At 38.0% G+C, this 21145-nt stretch overlaps 1 protein-coding gene across 1 annotated transcript; it reads right to left on the bottom strand.

Annotated features, from left to right (window-relative positions):
• Positions 1–221: 221 nt before the first annotated feature.
• On the bottom strand, positions 222–15155 carry LOC127627332 (tyrosine-protein kinase JAK2-like). The gene is made up of 6 exons (XM_052103680.1): positions 15080–15155; positions 14763–14983; positions 7556–7749; positions 7326–7443; positions 1249–1362; positions 222–1155 (listed from the first exon to the last, which is right to left on the bottom strand). The coding sequence occupies exons 1-6, from the start codon at positions 15153–15155 to the stop codon at positions 1048–1050; spliced, it is 831 nt and encodes a 276-aa protein (XP_051959640.1). The 3' UTR covers positions 222–1047.
• Positions 15156–21145: the final 5990 nt, after the last annotated feature.

Genomic DNA, 21145 nt, shown 5'->3' with positions numbered 1-21145 from the left:
TGAAATAGATCTAAAGTTTAGTAGCCCAATTTTTATATGATGTTTATCTTACTTTTTTAAATTCTATCATTATTAAGACTATGAGCCAAATTACTGGAGAGGAGAGCGGCACCTTCCCTGGAGGGATGGAGTCAGTCTCTCTTTAGCAGGTCAGGTCTACCCCAAAATGTTAAATGCTAAAACATGTTCAAGAGCCCAACCAAAGAGAACACAATATTTATTTTAATAGAAAAACAATCAGCAACACTAAATAGAGCTAAACCTCTATTAAACAAAAATAAACAAACAGGAAGTTGAATTAAACTGATGCAGTCTTTCATTTAACATCCAAGGAAAGTTTAAAGTTAATGTAGGAAATGTAAGAAACGGTTGCTAAGCAACAAAGCCACTGGAAAGTGTATAATGGACAGTGTATATTTGAACCCCAGTGCACACTACAAGGCAGAAGCTCATCGCCCTTGTTTAAAGTTTAAAGTCTGCAAAAAGAAGAACTAGATCGGTCGCAGACACAACAACAAAAATGGCCCTCCAGTCATGGGGTGTGCAGCTGTCGCACCACAACACCACAAAAAACAAGAAGATTCGAGTCTGACCTGTGCGCAAGAGGATCTTCATGACCTGAAATGTTGTAACAAGTTTATCATTTTATCATCTGCTTTTAGTTACTTTATAAGTCTGCAAAAGAAAATGAGTTTGTACAGTCCGATCAGATCGTCACACTGAGGATGAAAAATGAGACGTACAAATCTAAAAACAGACAGTCCACATGAGCACCAGAGGCTGTTTACCAGCACAAAACTGAACTGAGAGCAGAACAGAGAGGATCTTCCTCCTATATGAGGATCTTGAGGAAAGGTGCGTCAGATCCTGTAGTGGAGAACACGACATGCCAGAATATTCAAGAAGAAACAAAGAAAAGCCTTCAAATGTTCCTGGTTTTTAAATGTTCCCGTTTTAAACGTCCAAACGTCCCGTTTTAAACGTCAGGTGACACAGTGACCTTTTGAGTGGTGGTGCGTCTGATCTGCCGGCGTGTTGATGCTCACGTCATACGTCGCTGCGGTCCTGGATCGTCTCGATTCTCTGAGCGAGGGTTTTGAACGTGGGTCGCTCGCTCGGCTCGGTCGCCCAACATTCTGACATCAGCGCGTGAATCTGAATGAGACACAACACGTGAAAGAGATGTTAGAACCGCAGCAGCACCTTCATGAGGTAGGGTTAGGGGTCAAGGGGTGTTCATGCATTTACCTCAGCAGGACACTCGTCTGGAGGTGGCAGACGATAGTTTCGTTTGAGCAGATCGATCAAGTGGTAAACAATCATCTGACCCTGTTTATCCTCCCCCATCTGATCCATAAACACCTGAAACAAACACACAATATGATCATGTGTCTGATGGAGGGAGGGAGAGAGAGAGAGAGAGGGAGGGTGATTGAGAGAGGGAGGGAGAGAGAGAGAGAGGGAGAGAGAGAGAAAGAGAGGGGGAGAAAGAGAGAGAAAGAGAGAGAGAGAGGGGGAGAAAGAGAGAGAGGGGGAGAGAGCGGGAGAAAGAGAGCGAGAGAAAGAGAGCGAGAGAAAGTGAGCGAGAGAAAGAGAAAGAGAGAGGGAGAAAGAGAGAGAGAAAGAGGGGGAGAAAGAGAGAGAGGAGAGAAAGAAAGAGAGAAGAGAGAGAGAGGAGAGGGAGAGAAAGAGAGAGAAAAAGAGAGAAAGAGAGAGAGAAAGAGAGAGAAAAAGAGAGAGAGAAAGAGAGGAGCGGGGGAGAAAGAGAGGGAGAGAGATTTTGATTTTTAAACAAACATTTATTCCAGAAAAATTAAAAACATTTAAATTAAAATAAAAATTACATCATGTTTATAAAAGATGTGAAAAGTAAATTCCATCTTCAAACACAGAACACAATACCTCTCTACAACACCATGTGTTTATAAACACTTCCATACAGTTCAAATCTTTATAAAAATAAAAGTCAATTAACATTCTCGATTTAATCATGGCTGTAAACATCATTACAACATCATAATCACCCTTTTGTTCAACTTTTCTCTTTCTACTAACATATATTGCCATTTTTGCCTTGCCTATAATAAAATTGATTAATTGACATTCTTGTTGTCTTCTTCGAGTGTATTTAAAACCAAAAATAAAAATGGACACAGTAAAATTTTCATCAAAACAACTGAACATGTCTTTCAGCAAGTCAAATAAAGGCTTAAGTCTTGAGCAGTGCATAAACACATGAAAAATTGTCTCTCTTTGGGAACAAAAAGGACACTCATGATTAACATTTGGATTTAAAATAGAAATAAAAGAATTAACAGCAATTATACCATGTATAATTCTCCACTGTAAGTCTCCAATTCTTTTTGTTAATGGTGGCTTATAGAGTGCCCTCCACTCCGGTTTTACATCTCTATCAGAAAAAATTTTACGCCAAGGTGAATCAACTCTTCCATGCAGACCTTTTTGTTAAAAACTTTTACACAAGCATTGTACAACTTTTTCCCCGACTTCATATAAGTCCATGTCTGGTACATTTTCCAAAAAAATTCCAGAGTGTTCTTCTATATCTGGGGACAAAAAACACCTTGGGAAAGCATCTTTATCATTGGGTAGATGTTTCTCAGCAAAAAAAAGTCCAGCATGTTCATTTCTTTTACTGTGAGTGCAGATTGCAAATTCTGAAGAAATTTTACCACAATTCGGATTGATTTAACACCTAAAGAGGCAGCTACGTCTTCCACATTTTTAAAATTTGGACCAGACACATTAATTAAACTCCCCAATGTTACAATCTTAGATTTGATGCACGCACCATTTAGTAGACCACAAATATCCAAAATATCCAGACGGGCACCATATATTATGGGTTCTTCCAGTAGCCAAAAAGAGAATCTGTGCTCTCAGTCCTTTTCAATTTAAAAGGTCCCATATTCTAAACAGATTTTTGTAAAAAACAGGAAGTCTTGATGTACTGAGTTTTTTGGATCCACCAGGAATAAGTGTTTGTCCAGACAGAGTTCATCAACAGATTTAAGAATAGTGCAGGCCACTGATTTCCAAGCCAAAGTTTCTGAGCTGGTAAGGAAACGTTGTATAAATTGTAGTCGAAAAGCCGCAGTCCTACTTTGTATATGAACAAGTCCTTGGCCTCCTTCTTCTTTTTTTAGATACAAAATGTTGTGTGGTATCCAGTGTAATTTGTCCCAAAAGAAATCTAATAGAACAGACTGAATTTTCCCAAGTAAGCTAGCTGGTGGATCAATGCAAGCCATCCGGTGCCACAAAGAGGAAGCCACCAAATTGTTGATGACTAAAGTGCGTCCCCTGTAGGATAAATTTGGTACAAGCCATTTCCATTTTTCAAGTCGGCTCTTTAGTTTTTCGACTGTTCCTATCCAATTTTTTTGGGCTGCTACTTCGTTACCTAAGAATACTCCCAAATACTTCAGACCATTTCTTGTCCAGTGCAAACCATCTGGAAGATTTGGTACTCCATTTTTCCATTGACCCGATCAAAACTGCCTCGCTTTTGTTCCAGTTAATCCTTGCAGAAGAAATTAGGCTAAAATCTTTTAATGTCGATCAAAAGTAAGTCTATATCATTTTGCTTATTTGTCATTATAATAACATCGTCTGCATATGCAGACAGACATAAAGAAGTTTTAAAATTGGGTAAAAACACCCTTCTAAAACTCTCCTTAAAACACTTAAAAGCTGTTCTATTGCAAGAGTGTATAATAGCCCTGACAAAGAACAACCCTGTCTTACCCCACGACACACTTTAAAAGGAGCACATAAGCCACCATTAATCTTCAGTAGACTCTCAATATCACAGTATAAGACTTTAATATAAGCTAAAAATTTAGAATTAAAACCAAAAGCTTGGAGAGTCTTCCATAAATAATTGTGTTCTCATGCGGTCAAAAGCTTTTTCTTGGTCTAAAGAAATCAATCCTAAGTCAAGACCAAACATATTAGAAACATCAAACATATCTCTAATTAAATGAATATTATCAAAAATTGACCTCTTAGGTACACAATATGACTGGTCAGGATGGATAATTTCAGCTAAAACTTTTCCCAAACGGGTAGCTAGTGTTTTGGACAACAGTTTATAATCGTAACACAACAGAGATACAGGTCTCCAGTTTTTATATCAGCTCAATATTCCCTTTTTAGGCAAAAGGGTCAAAACCGCTCTTCTGCAACTCAAAGGCAAAAGTCCTTTGGCTAAACTATCATTGAGAACAATTAGCAAATCTTCTCCAATGATTGACCAAAGAGATTTGTAAAATTCAACAGGGATTCCATCTAATCCAGGAACTTTGCCATTCTCCATGCCCTGTAGAGCTTTAGATAATTCTTCTAAGCCAATAGGCTTTGTAAGTGCCATATTTGCTCTTTCTGACACTTTAGGTAATTTTTCAAAGAAAAACTGTTCTATATCTTTCTCTTCTTTATATTCAGATTTATAAAGATTTTCATAAAAACTGACTGCTCTTTCTCTTATTTCTGTTGAACCTGATAATAAAGATCCAGACTCAGAGAGCAGTGAATGAATAAAACGTTTCTGTCCATTTTTTTTTCTAAGCTGAAAAAATATTTTGATGGAATATCCATCTGTTCTATGGTCTTAAAACGCGATCTAACTAAAGCACCCTGTGCTTTCATCTCTTGTAGGTCAGACAGAGCGGTTTTCTTTAGAAAAGAGAATCAATAAAAGCTTTATTTCCACCTAGTTGTGCCATATCTTGAAGTTTCAGAATTTCAGTTTCCAGATTTCTCATAGACTTAGCTGTCTCCCTTGTGATATTTTGAGTGTACTGTTGACAAAAAAGTTTGATTTGGACCTTGCCAAAATCCCACCAACTCTGCAAAGAGGAAAAAGAATCTTTTTATTTTTAAAACTTTCCCAAAAAAGCAAAAGCCTCTTTAAAAGAAGCATCATTTAAAAGAGTGGTGTTAAAATGCCAATATGCACTCCTTGGTGACACAGAATTTAAAAAACACTGCAAATAACTACACTGTGGTCGGAAAAACCAACTGGATTTATTATACAACTCTTAAAAACACTGTGATGATGTTTGAAACTGTAAAATCTGTCCAATCTCGCTAAAGACAATAAATTATCATGGGCGTGGCCCACGTATATTGTCTTGAAGTCCCATTTAAATTTCTCCAGACATCACATAGGTCATTCTTTTCAATTATCTCACAAAGTCGCTTACGGGAAGGCATGTGTGGTTCTATGTGGTTGCGATCGATATTTTGTTCAACACAATTAAAATCTCCACCAAGGAAAAGATATTCTTCATTACTACATTTATCTAGTGTTGAGCATAAAACATCCATAAAAGCCACTCTTTCTAAAGGTAAAGTGGGGGCATACACACAAATAAAAACCAGAACATATTTTTCAAAAATGGTTTGAATTTTCAAGAGTCTCCCTTTCACGATTTCTTCTATTTTAAAAGAACATGGAGTAAAATTTTTCACGAACAAGATGGCAACTCCACCACTCACGTGAAGTTTTATGACTTAAAAAATACAACCATTCCATTCTTTTGTCCAGTCTGTAGCGTTTTATCATCACTGTGTGTTTCTTGTAAAAAAGAACATCAAGTTTTTCTGTTTCATTGTTTCAGTACACCTGCATTCTTTTAACTTCATCCCTGGCTCCGTTTACATTTAAGGATGCAATACGGATATCTGCCATGAGTAAAGAAAAAAATGAAACAAAACAATAAAAACCAAACAGAAAACCACAACCAGTGAAGATAAAATAATTATACCACTTTGTCATCATTATTGTTCAGTTGATTTTGGATTTTGCCATAATTTTTTTCAGTCGATATACTTCTGTATCCAGAAAGTAACCCTCACTCATTAAACTCCTAGTGCTTACCACAAACCGTTTCAGGTCTGGGAAGAAATCAACAATCTGTACACCTCTCTGATTTTTTGTCAATTTTAGAAACATCTTAATTTCATCAGCACTATAGTCATCACATTTCCATTCACTCTGTGAAAAACTTGAAACACTGGAGTCAGAAAACTCACTTTCACTGTCAACATTGTCTGTGTCATTCTTTTGTTCTTTTCTTGCTTGTTTTGAATTTTCCTTTCTGTCTTTCTTTTTTCTTTTAACAGGAGTTTTGAAGACATCGTGATCCATGTCTACCTCACACAAATGTACATTGTCTGATAAAGGTTCTATATCAGATAAGCAGTTCAGCGAACTTTTTTGTGTGTCTATTGGTTTTTCTATGACAGTGGATTTTTCAAGCAAGGTCACATTCATTTGATCATCAGCCGTATCATTATTTTCTTTGATCTCAACCATATTTTGAGCGGTTTCAACAATCCGTTCACAAGGCACTGTGTTTATTGTGTGCTTGGCAGACTGTACTGGATTCAAAAGTACTGACACAGAAGAACCAGTAACACACTCTTCTTGTACTGTCTTCTCATCGACTTGTTTCGCGTGTGTACTCTCGTTTTCGGGACAGGCGCGAGCCAAATGTCCGTTTCTTCCACAGCCGAAACATTTTAATGTGTCAGTAGATACATAGACAGTATAATCAAAATTATCAGATCTGACTTTCAGATTTAAATTCAGGTCTGTTCTATTTTCACTCAGGATCATATAAGTGAATCTCCTGAACGACACCACATGTTTGATCAAGTCCGATTTACTCCCGATCGTGATCTTTTTCACTGGAGCAACCAACTTCCCAAACCGTGACAGTTCTTTAGTCAAAGCCTCGTCTTTGATAAAAGGTGGGACATTTGACAAAATTACTTTCTTAGCAGGGGTTGAAAGAGGAAGCACAGGTGTAAAAAGGCCATGAATCACAACTCCTCTTTCTACAATAACATTTGCATTCTCCACAGTGTTTAAAAACAAACAACTGCGTTGCTCATCCTTGATGCTGCAAGAATGCTCTTGTGCCCAACGATCTCACCGATGGCCAAGATACAATCTTCCACACTTGCAGCGGCCACCACTTTAACCCCATGGCGCCGCGTTAGTGAACCGAGTGAATCAACACTTTGGGCTGCCATGCCCCTGGTGATACACCGGTACACCCGTGAAACAATATATAGTTTTATCTACTCAATGCAGATTAAAGGTTTTTTTTTTTTTTTTAGAAAATAGCAAAGTTCAAGTAAGGAAAAGCCACAGCGGGCAGAAAAACACTCGAACTCACCGCACACTCTCCACGCTCACTCAGCAACCGCTCACGCATGCGCACGACACACAGAGAGAGAGAGAGAGAGCGAGAGAGAGCGAGAGAGAGAGAGCGAGAGAGAGAGACACTTACAGTTGGAGGGCTGCAGTTTTTGTCGCTGTATGTAAAAAGTTCGTACAGAACAACTCCAAAACTCCAGACATCTGAAGAGATGCTGAATTTACTCTCTGTCAGAGACTCTGGAGCGTACCTTCATCACAACACACAAACATCTTTAACTTAAAGCTCGAAATAATTACTATAAATATATACCGTCAATGTCTACACATGAATATAAACTCAAACTCATGCGGACATCTCACCAGAATATGGGGCTTTCCCCCGGTTCACGAACGGTATAATATTCTTTATCCTGAGGAAGAACCTTCGTCAAACCGAAGTCTCCGATCTTCACCCGAAATTCACTCTCCACTAGAATGTTCCGTGTGGCCAAGTCTCGGTGGATGTACCGCTTTGACGCAAGATAGTGGCATTTGCCACCCCGGTAGATCCACCCCTGTTGTAAATCACTTTTAAACTTGTTTTTAATAACACGTGTGTGTGGATAAATATTCAAGAGATGTTGATTTGAGTGATTTATAGTCATTAATGCAGTGAAACATGTTCATTTATTGTTACGAATTAGCAGGGACAACGAGGGAGACAAGGTTGAGGATCCAAACGCAGTATATTTATTAATTAAACAAACACAAAGGAACACCCGCGATGGGGAAATAAACATGAACAGAGCACAAGGGCAGGAAACACAGAGCAGGCTTACAACATAAACTAACATTCATAACAACAAACAACGATCGACAGTGACTGAACGAAAAGGCAGGGTATAAATACAAGAAGGGACCAATGAACAAACAGAACTCAAAATAACATGATAAGGTGATGAACAGAAACCAATGAGAAACTAACGAGGACAGGTGAGAACAATGAACAATGAACACGATGGCTAACAAGACTGTGGAGGTACAGAAGGTTCAAAAGTGAAAACTATGGAGTGACGAAAGTATCAAAATGGAAGACAAAGGGGAAACAGAAAAACAGGACAAGGTCATACGTTACATTTATACTGTATATATTTAATATCACACTGATTCATATCAAATGATCTGACTGTGTTATTTACTGTATAAATGTGTAAACACAGTGACTGATGCATTACATTCATAAACATCATAATAATATTAATACAACTAATATTTTACTCATTTGCATTAAAGAAGACTGTGATGTCATCTGAACTCTCTTGCAGCTTCTCTCTCCCTAATTATCGCCCTCCAAATCCAGATTATAGTTTAAACCTCCTAAACTGGGGGGAGGAGCCTAAAATGACACCTAAAATGAGAGAAAGAGAGAGAGACACACACACACACACACAGAGAGAGAGAGAGACACACACACACACAGAGAGAGAGAGAGACTGTGTTCTAATTATTTTTTTTTATTTTTTTTTATTTGTTACACTGTTAATTTGTACAATTAATTTAATTTGTACATATAAATGTAAGTTATGTTATAATATTTTATTATTTTTTATGTCTTTATAATTATTCTATGTATTCCAAGCTTTGGCAATATTGTATTGTGTACGGTCATGCCAATAAAGCAATTTTGAATTGAATTGAATTGAATTGAGAGAGAGAGAGATACACACACACAGAGAGAGAGAGAGAGAGAGAGAGAGAGAGAGAGAGAGCATCATCAAACCTATACTCCTATATGGCTGTGAAATCTGGGGCCTCAAATATAAATTAAATTATGAATCTTGGGACAAAAGCCCTGTTGAAATTTTCCACCTAGAATTCTGTAAAAACATCCTGGGAGTTCACAGAAGTGCCCCGAATCTGGGCTGTAGAGCAGAACTGGGCCGGTTCCCTCTCCTCACTGAAATCCAGAAGAGAGCAGCTAAATTCTGGTTCCATTTGTCAGACGCACCTCCAGATAATTACCATCACTGTGCCTTTACACACAGGACAGGACACCCAGAGAGTGACCCCATGCACTATTTAGTACAAAAATATCAGCTAAATTCCTCCATCCAGTTCAGATTGGCCAAACTGAAACAGACAGACAGAATAACGCAGGAAGAATACATTCACGATTGGCAGCACAAAGTCACACAAGTACATAAATTAAACTACTTCCACAGAATTAAGACGGATTATAAATTGGCACCATATTTGATCCATATTAAAGATTATGGACAAAGAAAGCTACTGTCAAAGTATCGTCTGAGTGAGCACAGTCTGTCTGTAGAGACGGGTCGACACGGACAGAACCGGAGACCCAGAGAGGACAGACTGTGTTCACACTGCACTGAAGGAGTTGTGGAGGATGAACTTCACTTCCTCACTCACTGCAGTAAATATGAGACCATTAGAAACACACACTTTACAAAAATAGCTCATATTCTACCTGAATTCCAGGACATAAATAACGTAGACAAACTCTCGTATCTAATGGGAGAGAAAGTCGAGTGTGTTCAGCTGCAGCGCAGTATGTGTCGTCCTGTCATCACATGAGGGCGAGAGACTGACCCCTCATCTTATTACACCTCTATTCAAACACATATTTTAATTGACTTTTTTCTCCTTCCTTCCTCATTGCTCTCTGTTTTTTACTTTGTCATTTGTATTTGTATTTATTTTTATTTGTTTATTATTATCATTATTATTCATTTATTGTATATACATGTTGTTGTTTTTATGTTTGTAATGTGTTTATTACTCAATGCTTTGGCAACATTGTACACTGTATACAGTCATGCCAATAAAGCTCATTTGAATTGAATTGAGAGAGAGAGACACACACACAGAGAGAGAGAGCGAGAGAGACACACACACAGAGAGAGAGACACACACACACACAAACAGAGAGAGAGACACACACACACAAACAGAGAGAGACACACACACACAAACAGAGAGAGAGAGAGACACACACACAGAGAGAGAGAGACACACACACACAAACAGAGAGAGAGAGAGAGAGACACACACACAGAGAGAGACACACACACAGAGAGAGAGAGACACACACACAGAGAGAGAGAGACACACACACACAAACACAGAGAGAGAGACACACACACACAGAGAGAGAGAGAAGCATTGGCAATACAAAATGTACTTTTGTCATGCCAATAAAACAAATTAAATTTAATTGAATTGAGAGAAAGAGAGACACACACACACACAAACACAGAGAGAGAGAGAGACTTTTGACTTTTAAAACCCTTTTAATTTACCCCATTTTCCAAAACATTACAGAGCTAATATACAAAACACACACATAATAATATACAAAACACAAAAAAAAAAATTACCAATTAAAAACCAAATTTCCAAACTCACTAATTGTCACTAAAGCATCTCTCACGCCCCACCTCATTGTAAAAAAAGGTACATTATCAATTTGTTTGTAATATGCAAATTCAATAGCAACCCTAAATTCTACCAATGATTTAAAATGAACCAACAAATCAACATCTTGAGCAGCATTTTTACATTGATGTGTTTTCAGGATTGCTAACTTGGCTTGGCCCATTAAAAAATTGCCAAGCACACACTGTTCGCGCCATGATTGTTTATACTTGCAACCAAAAATAAAAAGGGTGTTTGTAAAAGAAAAACCCAATTTCATAATTAGTTTTTCCAAAAGTACATAAAGTGGAACCAGCCTTGAACACTCACAAAATAAATGAAAAACAGTATCAGAAGCCTTACAGAAAGGACATTCAGGTAAAACCACTTCATTAAATTTAGAAACAAAGTTGTTTGTAGCCAACACACTGTGAAGTATTCTCCACTCTAGATCTCCACACTATTTTTTGGATCGGAGGCTTGTACAACAGCCTCCATGAGGGATCCACATCTCTGGGCACTGAAAGGTACATCCTCCATTTAGTGTCTACCCTTTCCTTCAACTGTCCAAAGTGTGCCGATTTAACACAAACAAAATAAACAGTTTTCTTCCCCATACTTTGGAAATCCAGAAGTTCAAACCCCTTTAACAAAAGAACCTTAGTGTTCTCTTCAATTTCCAAATTTTTAGGAACAACTTTTAATGCCGGAAAAGTCTTAGATAACAAGCCATTATTTAAAGCAGAATCTACAAATGCTGCGAAATCTGGGGGGAAACAGGCCTTAAAGCTCTTAACTACGCTTTCCACTATTCTTACTGACCTCAACCCAACCTGGTCAGCCAGTGACTGAGCCGTTCGCCACTGACCTCTTGTTATATCAAGCAGATCTATAACTCTAGTTATTCCAGCATTTAGAAACATTTCAATTACAGAACCCGATAATGGAGGCTGTAGCTTAAAAAAGGGTTAAAAAACAAAGGTTCTGCACATCCATAATTTTCATCACCCACTCTTGAAAATTTTAACAAACTCCATGATTGAAAAATTGATTCATAGAACTTGAAAAAAGAACCATACACATTTTTAACACAAGGCTTCTCAATTAAGAACAGCTCTTTGTCAAGATCTGTTCCTCCAAGTTCTTTAAGAATATACAAACAATAATCAATCCATGGCATACCATCAGAGCAGTACAGCAGTTTTTGCAATGTTTGTAGTCTCATTGCTGCAATTTTGGATTCAACATGTATAAGGCCTTGACCTCCCTCTGCAACGGAAGATACAGCACTCCAGGAGGAAGCCAATGATAGCCATTCCAAAAGAAATCAACAAATGCCTTTTGAACCTTTAAAAGCAGTTCTTTAGGGGGATCTAACACTGTAACCTTATGCCACAGCATCGAAGCGGCCAGATTATTGATCACCAGGCATCTCCCTCTATATGAAAGCTGTGGGAGAATCCACTTCCACTTTTGGATTTTACCAATAACCCGGTCAACCACTCCTTCCCAGTTCTTCTCCATGTACAGGTCAGTTCCAAAATAAATACCAAGAACTTTTAAACCATCCTGTGCCCATTTACAATGATTTGGTAAATTAGGAGGTCCTGAACTATGCCAATCTCCCATTAACAAAGAAGCACATTTTTCCCAATTTATGCGTGCAGAGGTAGCTTTCTGAAAAATATTCAAACACGAAATAATATTTTCAATATCATTTGAGTTTCTAATTATCAGTTACATCGTCTGCATTTGCTAAAAGTTTTACTTGGGGTACTTTGGGGCAACCAGGAACACCAATACCACATAATCTTTTTCTCAACTGACTTAAAAAAGGCTCAATAGAAATAGAATAGAGTAGACCTGATAAAGGACACCCTTGTCTTATTCCTCTTGTCACTGAAAAAGGTCTAGTTAATGTTCCATTTACTCTTAACATGCTATAAATATCACTGTACATGAGCTTGATAAAAGACACAAAATGATGACCGAAGCCAAAAGCCTCAAGAGTCTTAAATAAATAAGAGTGGTCCACTCTATCAAAGGCTTTTTCTTGGTCCAAAGAAAGTAGACCAATGTCCAAGTTATGCCTTTTGCCACTGAAATTATATCTCTAACCAAAAAAGGTTGTCAAATATTGTTCGGTTAGGAATACAGTAAGACTGATCGTTGTGAATAACAGTTTCTATGCAGTTCTTCAATCTGTTGGTTAAGGCTTTCGAAAAGATTTTTAGATCAACGCACAGCAAGGAGACGGAGCGCCAGTTCTTTAAGCAACCAAGGTCTCCTTTTTTGGGGATCAAAGTTAAAACCGCTCTCCGACAGCTTAGAGGAAGGGTCTCTCTTTCAATGCTTTCTGCCAAAACATCATACACATCCTGGCCAATTAAGTTCCAGAAAGATTTATAAAACTCGGATGAAAGACCATCCAAACCAGGTGATTTTCCAGGATTCAACTCCTGGACAGCTCTCGAAAGTTCAGCCATTGTCAAAGGGCTCTCAAGATCCATCTTGTCCCTGTTTGATAATTGAGACAAGTCACTCAGAAGAACATCAGCTTCTACTCCATTACAGGGCTCTGAACGGTATAAATCTTCATAAAAGGAAATAGCAAAAGCATTCATTTCTGTTTGTGTTGTTAATATTCTACCATCTGGAAGCTTCAGTTGATGAAGATGCTTATGCGCCATTGGCTTTTTTTCAAGTCCAAAGAAAAAAGCAGTAGGAGAATCCATATTATTTAGGCGGGTGAACTTTGCCCTTAAAAGGGCAGTTTTTCCTTGTTCTTCCACCAAGCTGCGTAACAGAAATTTCTTTTGTTCAAAAGAGTCAGTGGAGATGGATCCTGTGGCACTGTGACTGCTTTCTCCAAGGATTTCTTGTTCAATGGCTTTCATTTTCTCCACTAGGGCACCCCTGGTATGTGCAGTAAACTGCTGGCAGAATATTTTTATCTGCACCTTGCCGACATCCCACCATTGACTTAAGGATGGAAAATTTGCTCTCTCCTCTCTCCAAGAATCCCAAAAGAGGTGAAAAGAGTGGACAAAGCAGTGATCCTGAAGTAAACCGTTATCAAAGTGCCAAAGTGATTTATAGGATTTAGTGGTCTCAACAGAAATAGCCATACAAATATAATGATGGTCTGAGAGAAAAGTGGGCGAAATAGAATTCCTAAAAAACCTTCCCCTATTACATAATTCAGTATAAAAACGATCAAGGAAATTTCTTGATGCCCAGGAAATGCATCTCTCCACAAATCGACAAAATTATAATAATCAATTACACTTTTCAGAATCTTGGCTGAAGGAGGATGTGGTTCATTATGATTCCGATCCAATTTCTGATTTAAAGTGCAATTAAAATCACCCCCCAGTATAACAATATTATCCCGGGGACAGTGTGATAATGCATCTGATAGTTTTTCAAAAAAAGTGATGCGCTCCCGGCCATAATTTGAAGCATACACATTAAACAGAGAAAAAAACTGTGTCACCTAAAGTAACATCTACTCGTAATATTCTTCCTGGTATTATCTCAAAACTCTTTAAAATACCACCAACCCGGGGTGAAAACAAAATTGCTACCCCTGCACTCACGTTTGTGCCATGGCTCAGAAGAACATTACCCTTCCAATCACTAGACCACTGTGACTGGTTCTGCAAATCTGTGTGCGTTTCCTGAAGATCACATCAGCCTTTTTAAGAATTAAATAATTGAAAAGATCATTTCTTTTTACTGAACTACGACAACCATTAATATTTAGAGACCCAATATTAAAAAAAGTCATGACAAGAATAATAAAGGGGTATAAAACAACCCACCACATCTGCCTTTTAACACTTTTCATAAAATCAATGTTTTTTCAGACGCGAATTTAGACTTTTTCTAACCGTGCTAACAAGTTTTTTAAGCCTGTAGCGTTTTGGTTGATCTAGTTCCTCCAAGGTCGCCTTTCGCATGGCAATGGCACCAGACTCCACAAAAAGTTCTAAATCAGGAAAGTGTTTATCCAATTTGGGTTTTCTCTGATTTTTAGTAGCGTCTAGGAAATTGCTCAACTCTTGAACTGTGTAAAAAGGAGGTTTTAAATGGGGAATAAGAAAATTCCCCACAGAATTTCCTTGTGAATTGGCATCATGTTCTTCAGTACCTGGACATTCACTTTCAGAATCTCTGATAAGTCATCAGTTCTCTGTGACAACAGATCTATATCATCCTGTAACAGGCTGCTGCTTTGGACAGGCAAGTATTCAGGCTCACTTTGCTTTTCTGAGTATTTTGCATCACTAACTACCCCTGAAGCAATGAGCTCCTCAACAACAAGAGCATTGTCATCTTCATGTGTACTAATGACGGGGGCTCCGTCTGTATCTACAGTGGGACAATCTTGTGCAAGCACACCAGAACCCTCTCCACTATTAGATAAAACTGCAGTTTGATCTAGTTGTACATTGTCAGTAGACGTACTTTCTGCAATGTTTTTATTATCCGCAGCGGTATTCACCTGTTCCGTTACAGAATTACTCTCCTTCTCAGCCTCCATATTTAAAGGACACGACTGTCTTACATGGCCCTGTTTCCCGCATGTAAAACATTTCATTGAATCAACAGAGATAAATATCGTATAATTTTTCCCATTCGATGTCAGTTTTACAGCAACTTCCAGATTTTGAAATTCAAAATTTAAAATCATGAACGTGTGACGTCTAAATGACATGATGTGCTTTAATTCCGGGTTTTTTAAACCAAGCGGAATCATTTTGATCGGTCCCATTAATTTGCCGTAACGCGCCAGAATGCGCTCAAGCGTATCATTTGGAATGAACGGAGGTACATTTGAAAGGATAACTTTCTTCGCGGGGTTGGACAGCGGCAAAACCGGAATAAATGTATCTCTCACTGATAATCCACGTTCAACCAAATCATCAACCATAAACGTTTCCTTCAGAAAAATAACAACTGCCTTGTTCATTCGCGATGCAGATAAGATGTTCACCGCACCAACTGCATTACCAACAGCAACTAAACAATCTTCCACTGACACCGTCTCGTCTGATAAACATTTGCACCCGTGGCGTGCGGTCAAGGACGCAAATCCATCAGAATTCGACCCCATTGCTGCACTTTTTTGCTGACGAAGTCAGAAAAATAAAAAACTGCAGAACCAATATGTACCTTAATCTATAAAGAGAAAAAAGGAAAAAGTATGAAACTCACTCAAACACACCGCTCAGTCACTCACACACTCCTCCCGAACACTCCGCGCATGCGCACAGAGAGAGAGAGAGAGAGAGAGAGAGAGAGAGAGAGAGAGAGACTTTGACTTTTAAGGTCTCTTTATTACAAAAAGATTAAAAAAAAATATGAAATTTTTTTTTTTTTTAAATAATCACATAAATATGAGTGTAGTTTTTACAAGCAGCATTTCTCAGATATAAAAATGCAAACAATCATCAAGGACAATATCACATACACACTGGTTTACTCCCCATTTATGTTTGAACATTTGCAAGTTGCTTATCAATTCATAATAGCTAAACTCTATATTAATGCAGGCTTTTATTAATCCCTTTAGTATTAACATTACATCAGTTGAACCCTTTTCATTCATTTTATTTTTTCTGGATAACCATATAGCCATCTTCGCCTGCCCAAATAAATAATTTAATAAAACATGACTCTCCATTCTACTTCTGCTGTACTTTGGTCCATAAATAAACCTTGCCGGGGTAAAAACTTCCCCTAGGGTTTGGCACCACTCTTCTACTTTATAAAATAAAGGTTGCAGTCTCGCACAATTAAGAAAAAGGTGAAAAACAGTTTCTTGTATTCCACAAAAAGGACAACCCTCCCTGACCTGAGGATAAAGGTGTGCTCTGTGTCTGTTTGTGGCTATTATACCATGCACAATCCTCCATTGCAGGTCACCAGTTCTTTTCTCAATAGGAGGTTTGTACAAGGTCCTCCAGCAGCCTATAGGGGAATCACTTGGTCCAAAGATCTCTTGCCATTTCTCTCACACTCCGAAGCAGAGGAAGATGTGACACCTTTACACACAATATATAGACGGCTTTCTTTCCAGCTTTTCTAAAAAATCCCAGCTGGGGTGTTTTAAAAGAAAGCAGACCATTCTCTGTTTCTTACCAATCAGGAGAGAAAATTAGATCTGGGAAGACATAAGTTTCTTCCTCTCTAAGAGATGTCTCTAGGGACAGTCTATATTCTGGTGATAAAAACTCGTAAAAGTGAGTCAGCAGTCTCTCTACCACCCGGACTGATCTTATGTTTACTTTTGAAGCTAAATTGTCGGCAGAAATCCATCCTTCCTCAGAAATAAAATGACCAATTTTGGTAAAATTTGCAGTCCACAATGCTTTTCTGAGTGAATCTGAATTAAAAAGATCTAAAACCAGTGCAGAGTTAAAAAACAGTGGTTCTTCTCTCAGCCATAGTCCCTTCGTCTCATTTTGCTCCCGAGAGAAACTGAAAAGAGTCCATGATTTTAACATTGATCTATAAAATGATGTCAGTCCTGACAGGTCTAGTTTTGTAGTATCCATAAGGAACAAGTGCCGGTCAAATTCCATGTTGCCCGCTCTTTTCAGGAGGGCACAGGCTATCCCAGCCCAGCTTACATCTTCCCCATACAAGAGTCTCTGAGCTGCCTGGAGTCTGAAAGCTTTGACTCTGGATCCAATGTCGACTAGTCCCTGTCCTCCTTCCTGTATCGGTAGATAGAGCACTGGTGCCTTCAACCAGTGCTGACCAGACCAGCAAAAGTCCACCAGGTGCTGTTGAATTTTCCTTACTAGGTCATCTGGAGGCTCTAGAACCATCATTTTGTGCCATAGAGATGATGCAACCAGGTTATTACATACCAGGATTCTCCCCCTGTAGGACAGCTGGGGTAGCAACCATTTCCAGTGAGACAACCGAGCACACACTTTTTCCACTAAACCCTCCCAATTATTTTTCTTATAATCATCTGTCCCTATAAAAACCCCTAGATATTTAAAACCTGTTCTCCCCCACTGCAGCCCACCAGGTAGTGACGGACTATTAAAAACTTGACCACACCACAAAGCGTCACTTTTTTGCCAATTGACTTTGGCTGAAGACGCTTTCCCATAACACTCCAAAGCATTTTCTAAACAATTAACATCACATTGGTTTAGAATTAAAACTGTGACATCGTCTGCATATGCCGAGAGCTTGATAAAACACTTAAAATCCAAAGTATTGATCTGTAAACCTGTTAACTCTCTTCTTAACCTACACAGCAGAGGCTCAATGACTATTACATTTACATTTACATTTATGCATTTGGCAGACGCTTTTATCCAAAGTGACTTACAGTGCACTTATTACAGGGACAATCCCCCCGGAGCAACCTGGAGTTAAGTGTCTTACTCAAGGACACAATGGTGGTGGCTGTGGGGATCGAACCAGCAACCTTCTGATTACCAGTTATGTGCTTTAGACCACTACACCACCACCACTCCTATAAAGTTGTCCTGAAATAGGACAACCTTGCCTAATACCTCTATTGACCTTTTCAGGAATACTTAGTCCACCAGCTAATTTAATCAAGCATGTGGCTCCGGCGTACAACAATTTTATTTTTGAAATAAAATTGTCCCCAAAACCAAAAGCCTTTAAGGTATCAAAAAGAAAATTATGATCAACTCTGTCAAACGCTTTTTCTTGATCTAATGACAGAAAACCTATATTGGTATTATTAAAAGAAGTAAAATCATAAATGTCTCTTACCAAATGTAGATTATCTATTATGGATCTATTTTTTATACAATATGACTGATCAGTGTGTATAATTGTATGCATTAAACCATTTAACCTATTGGCCAGACATTTAGAAAAGATTTTATAATCGGAGTCCAAAATTGCTACAGGTCTCCAGTTCTTTAAGAGAGTTAGGTCACCTTTTTTTGGGAGTAGCGTTAGAACTGCCCGCTGACAACTCAAAGGAAGAATTTCTTCCTTAATACATTTTTGGAGAACTTCAAAATACTCATGTCCAATAATATTCCAAAGAGATTTATAGAATTCACCAGGTAATCCATCCAGTCCTGGAGGTCAGACTCGAATCTTCTTGTTTTTTGTGCTGTTGTGGTGCGACAGCTGCACACCCCATGACTGGATGGCCATTTTTGTTGTTGTGTCTGCGACCGATCTAGTTCTTCTTTTTGCAGACTTTAAACTTTAAACAAGGGCGATGAGCTTCTGCCTTGTAGTGTGCACTGGGGTTCAAATATACACTGTCATTATACACTTTCCAGTGGCTTTGTTGCTTAGCAACCATTTCTTACATTTCCTACATTAACTTTAAACTTTCCTTGGATGTTAAATGAAAGACTGCATCAGTTTAATTCAACTTCCTGTTTGTTTATTTTTGTTTAATAGAGGTTTAGCTCTATTTAGAGTTGCTGATTGTTTTTCTATGTTCTCATTGGTTGGGCTCTTGAACATATATAAATAATGTTTTTCCCGGATGTGCAAACTTCACAACTTTTGTACACATATGAAAAATAAACCCAAACTTGCTTATAATAATAGAACATGGCAACACTGTTTTTTTTTAGGCCATTTCAAACATCATATTGAGAAATTAATGAACATTTTCTTTGCATTTAATTTACACCAAAGGCTGTAAAACTGATTCAGATGTTGTGACATTAGTTTTTTTGTCCCTCTTTGCTTCAGTAGACTCTAATTGTTAACAACAGGTTTAATAAGAAAATAGTAAATCATCAAATAGGTGAAAATATGAAAATTTACAATAAAAAAAATGAAATGGCCCAGTTATTAAGATCTAGAGGAATCACACACATATATATATATATATATATATATATATATATATATATATATATATATAAATTATTATACTAAACAATACTGCTAAAAGAGGCTTTTACTGTAATATCAGAATTTATATTCAGTATAAATCTATAAGCAGAGGTGAGTTTGTCAAACAGACACATGCTGTATGTATACATTGATATTATCTATTTTTTTCCCCTCTATGAAATTGTCAAGTTTTCAACTGAGACTGCCCCCCCCCACACACACACACACTTGGGGTGCCTTTTCTGAGAAAAAAAACAAGAGATATGTTAATATACATATATAGAATGCTAGTGGAGGTCAGTGTGAAAGAGAAGCTGGAACTGTTTCGGATGCTGGTAGAACAGCGAACAACACCCACACTTTGGTTCCGGCTGTAGAGCCCTCAGTTTGGATGACGTCTCGGCGGCATACTCGCTCAGCAAAGCGACACCACTCTCCCGTTCTTGTTAGGGTTTCCAATCGATTCTCCCCACTCGGTGATGCACCCACTGATGTTGAAAGAGCCCTTGTTATTGGTGATTCTATAGTAAGGAACGTGGAAATAGAGACTCGAGTCACCATTGTTAAATGTATTTCGTGTGCTAGAGCATCTGAGATCTGATCACATTTACAAGTGCTGGCTAATGATAAACATAGATTTTCTAAAATTGTTATTCAGGTCAGCACGAACAATGTCCAGCTTCGTCAACCAGATATCACTAAAGATAATGTTAAAGAGGTGTATGAATTTTCAAAAACGATGTCAGATACTGTAATATGCTCTGGCCCCATCCCTGCTCATCGTGGTGACGAGGTTTATAGTAGATTAGTGTCACTGAATGGCTGGATGTCTGAGTGGTGTCTGAAGAATAAAATAGGATTTATAGACAATTGGAAAAGTTTTTGGGGTAGACCTGACCTGCTAAAGAGAGACTGACTGCATCCCTACAGGGAAGGTGCCGCTCTCCTCTCTAGCAATTTGGCTCATAGACTTAATAATGATAGAATTTAAAAAAGTAAGATAAACATCATATAAAAGGGCTACTAATCTTTAGATCTATTTCAACCAAAGCACTAATTGTTAATGAAATGATTACAGATCATAGATTGGATGCGCTCTGTTTAAACCGGATGAATATATTAGTTTAAATGAATCTACTCCCCCAGGTTATTGTTATAAACATGAGCCTCCTCTGAAGGGTCGAGGAGGAGGTGTTGCTACAATTGACAGTGAAGTTTTAGGTGTTACTCAGAGAATGGAAAATATGTTAAAGTCTTTTGAACAAATAATGCTTAATGTGACAGCATCTGATATAAATATATAATCTGTCGTATTTTGCCATATTCTGACTTCTAGTAGTTACTATAGATAGAGCTTTAATTGTTGGTGACTTCACATTCACATAGATAATGAAAATTACACATTGGGATTAGCATTTATCGATATTCTCAACTCTCTTGGAGTCAGACAAAATGTAACAGGACCAACTCATCACCATAATCATACGCTCATATGTTGATAATATAGAAATTCTGCAGCAGAGCGATGACATCTCTGATCATTACCTGGTCTCGTGTTTGCTGCGATCAGCTAATGTTACTCAAGCTACACCACGCTATCGTTCAGGTAGAACTATTCTTTCGACCACTAAAGATAGCTTCACTAATAATCTTCCAGAATTGTCT

Source organism: Xyrauchen texanus, chromosome 34 (genome assembly GCF_025860055.1).
Source record: "Xyrauchen texanus isolate HMW12.3.18 chromosome 34, RBS_HiC_50CHRs, whole genome shotgun sequence".
Classification (NCBI taxonomy): domain Eukaryota; kingdom Metazoa; phylum Chordata; class Actinopteri; order Cypriniformes; family Catostomidae; genus Xyrauchen; species Xyrauchen texanus.
The sequence above is the reverse complement of the archived record's forward strand: the minus strand, read 5'-3'. Positions and strand labels throughout refer to the sequence as shown.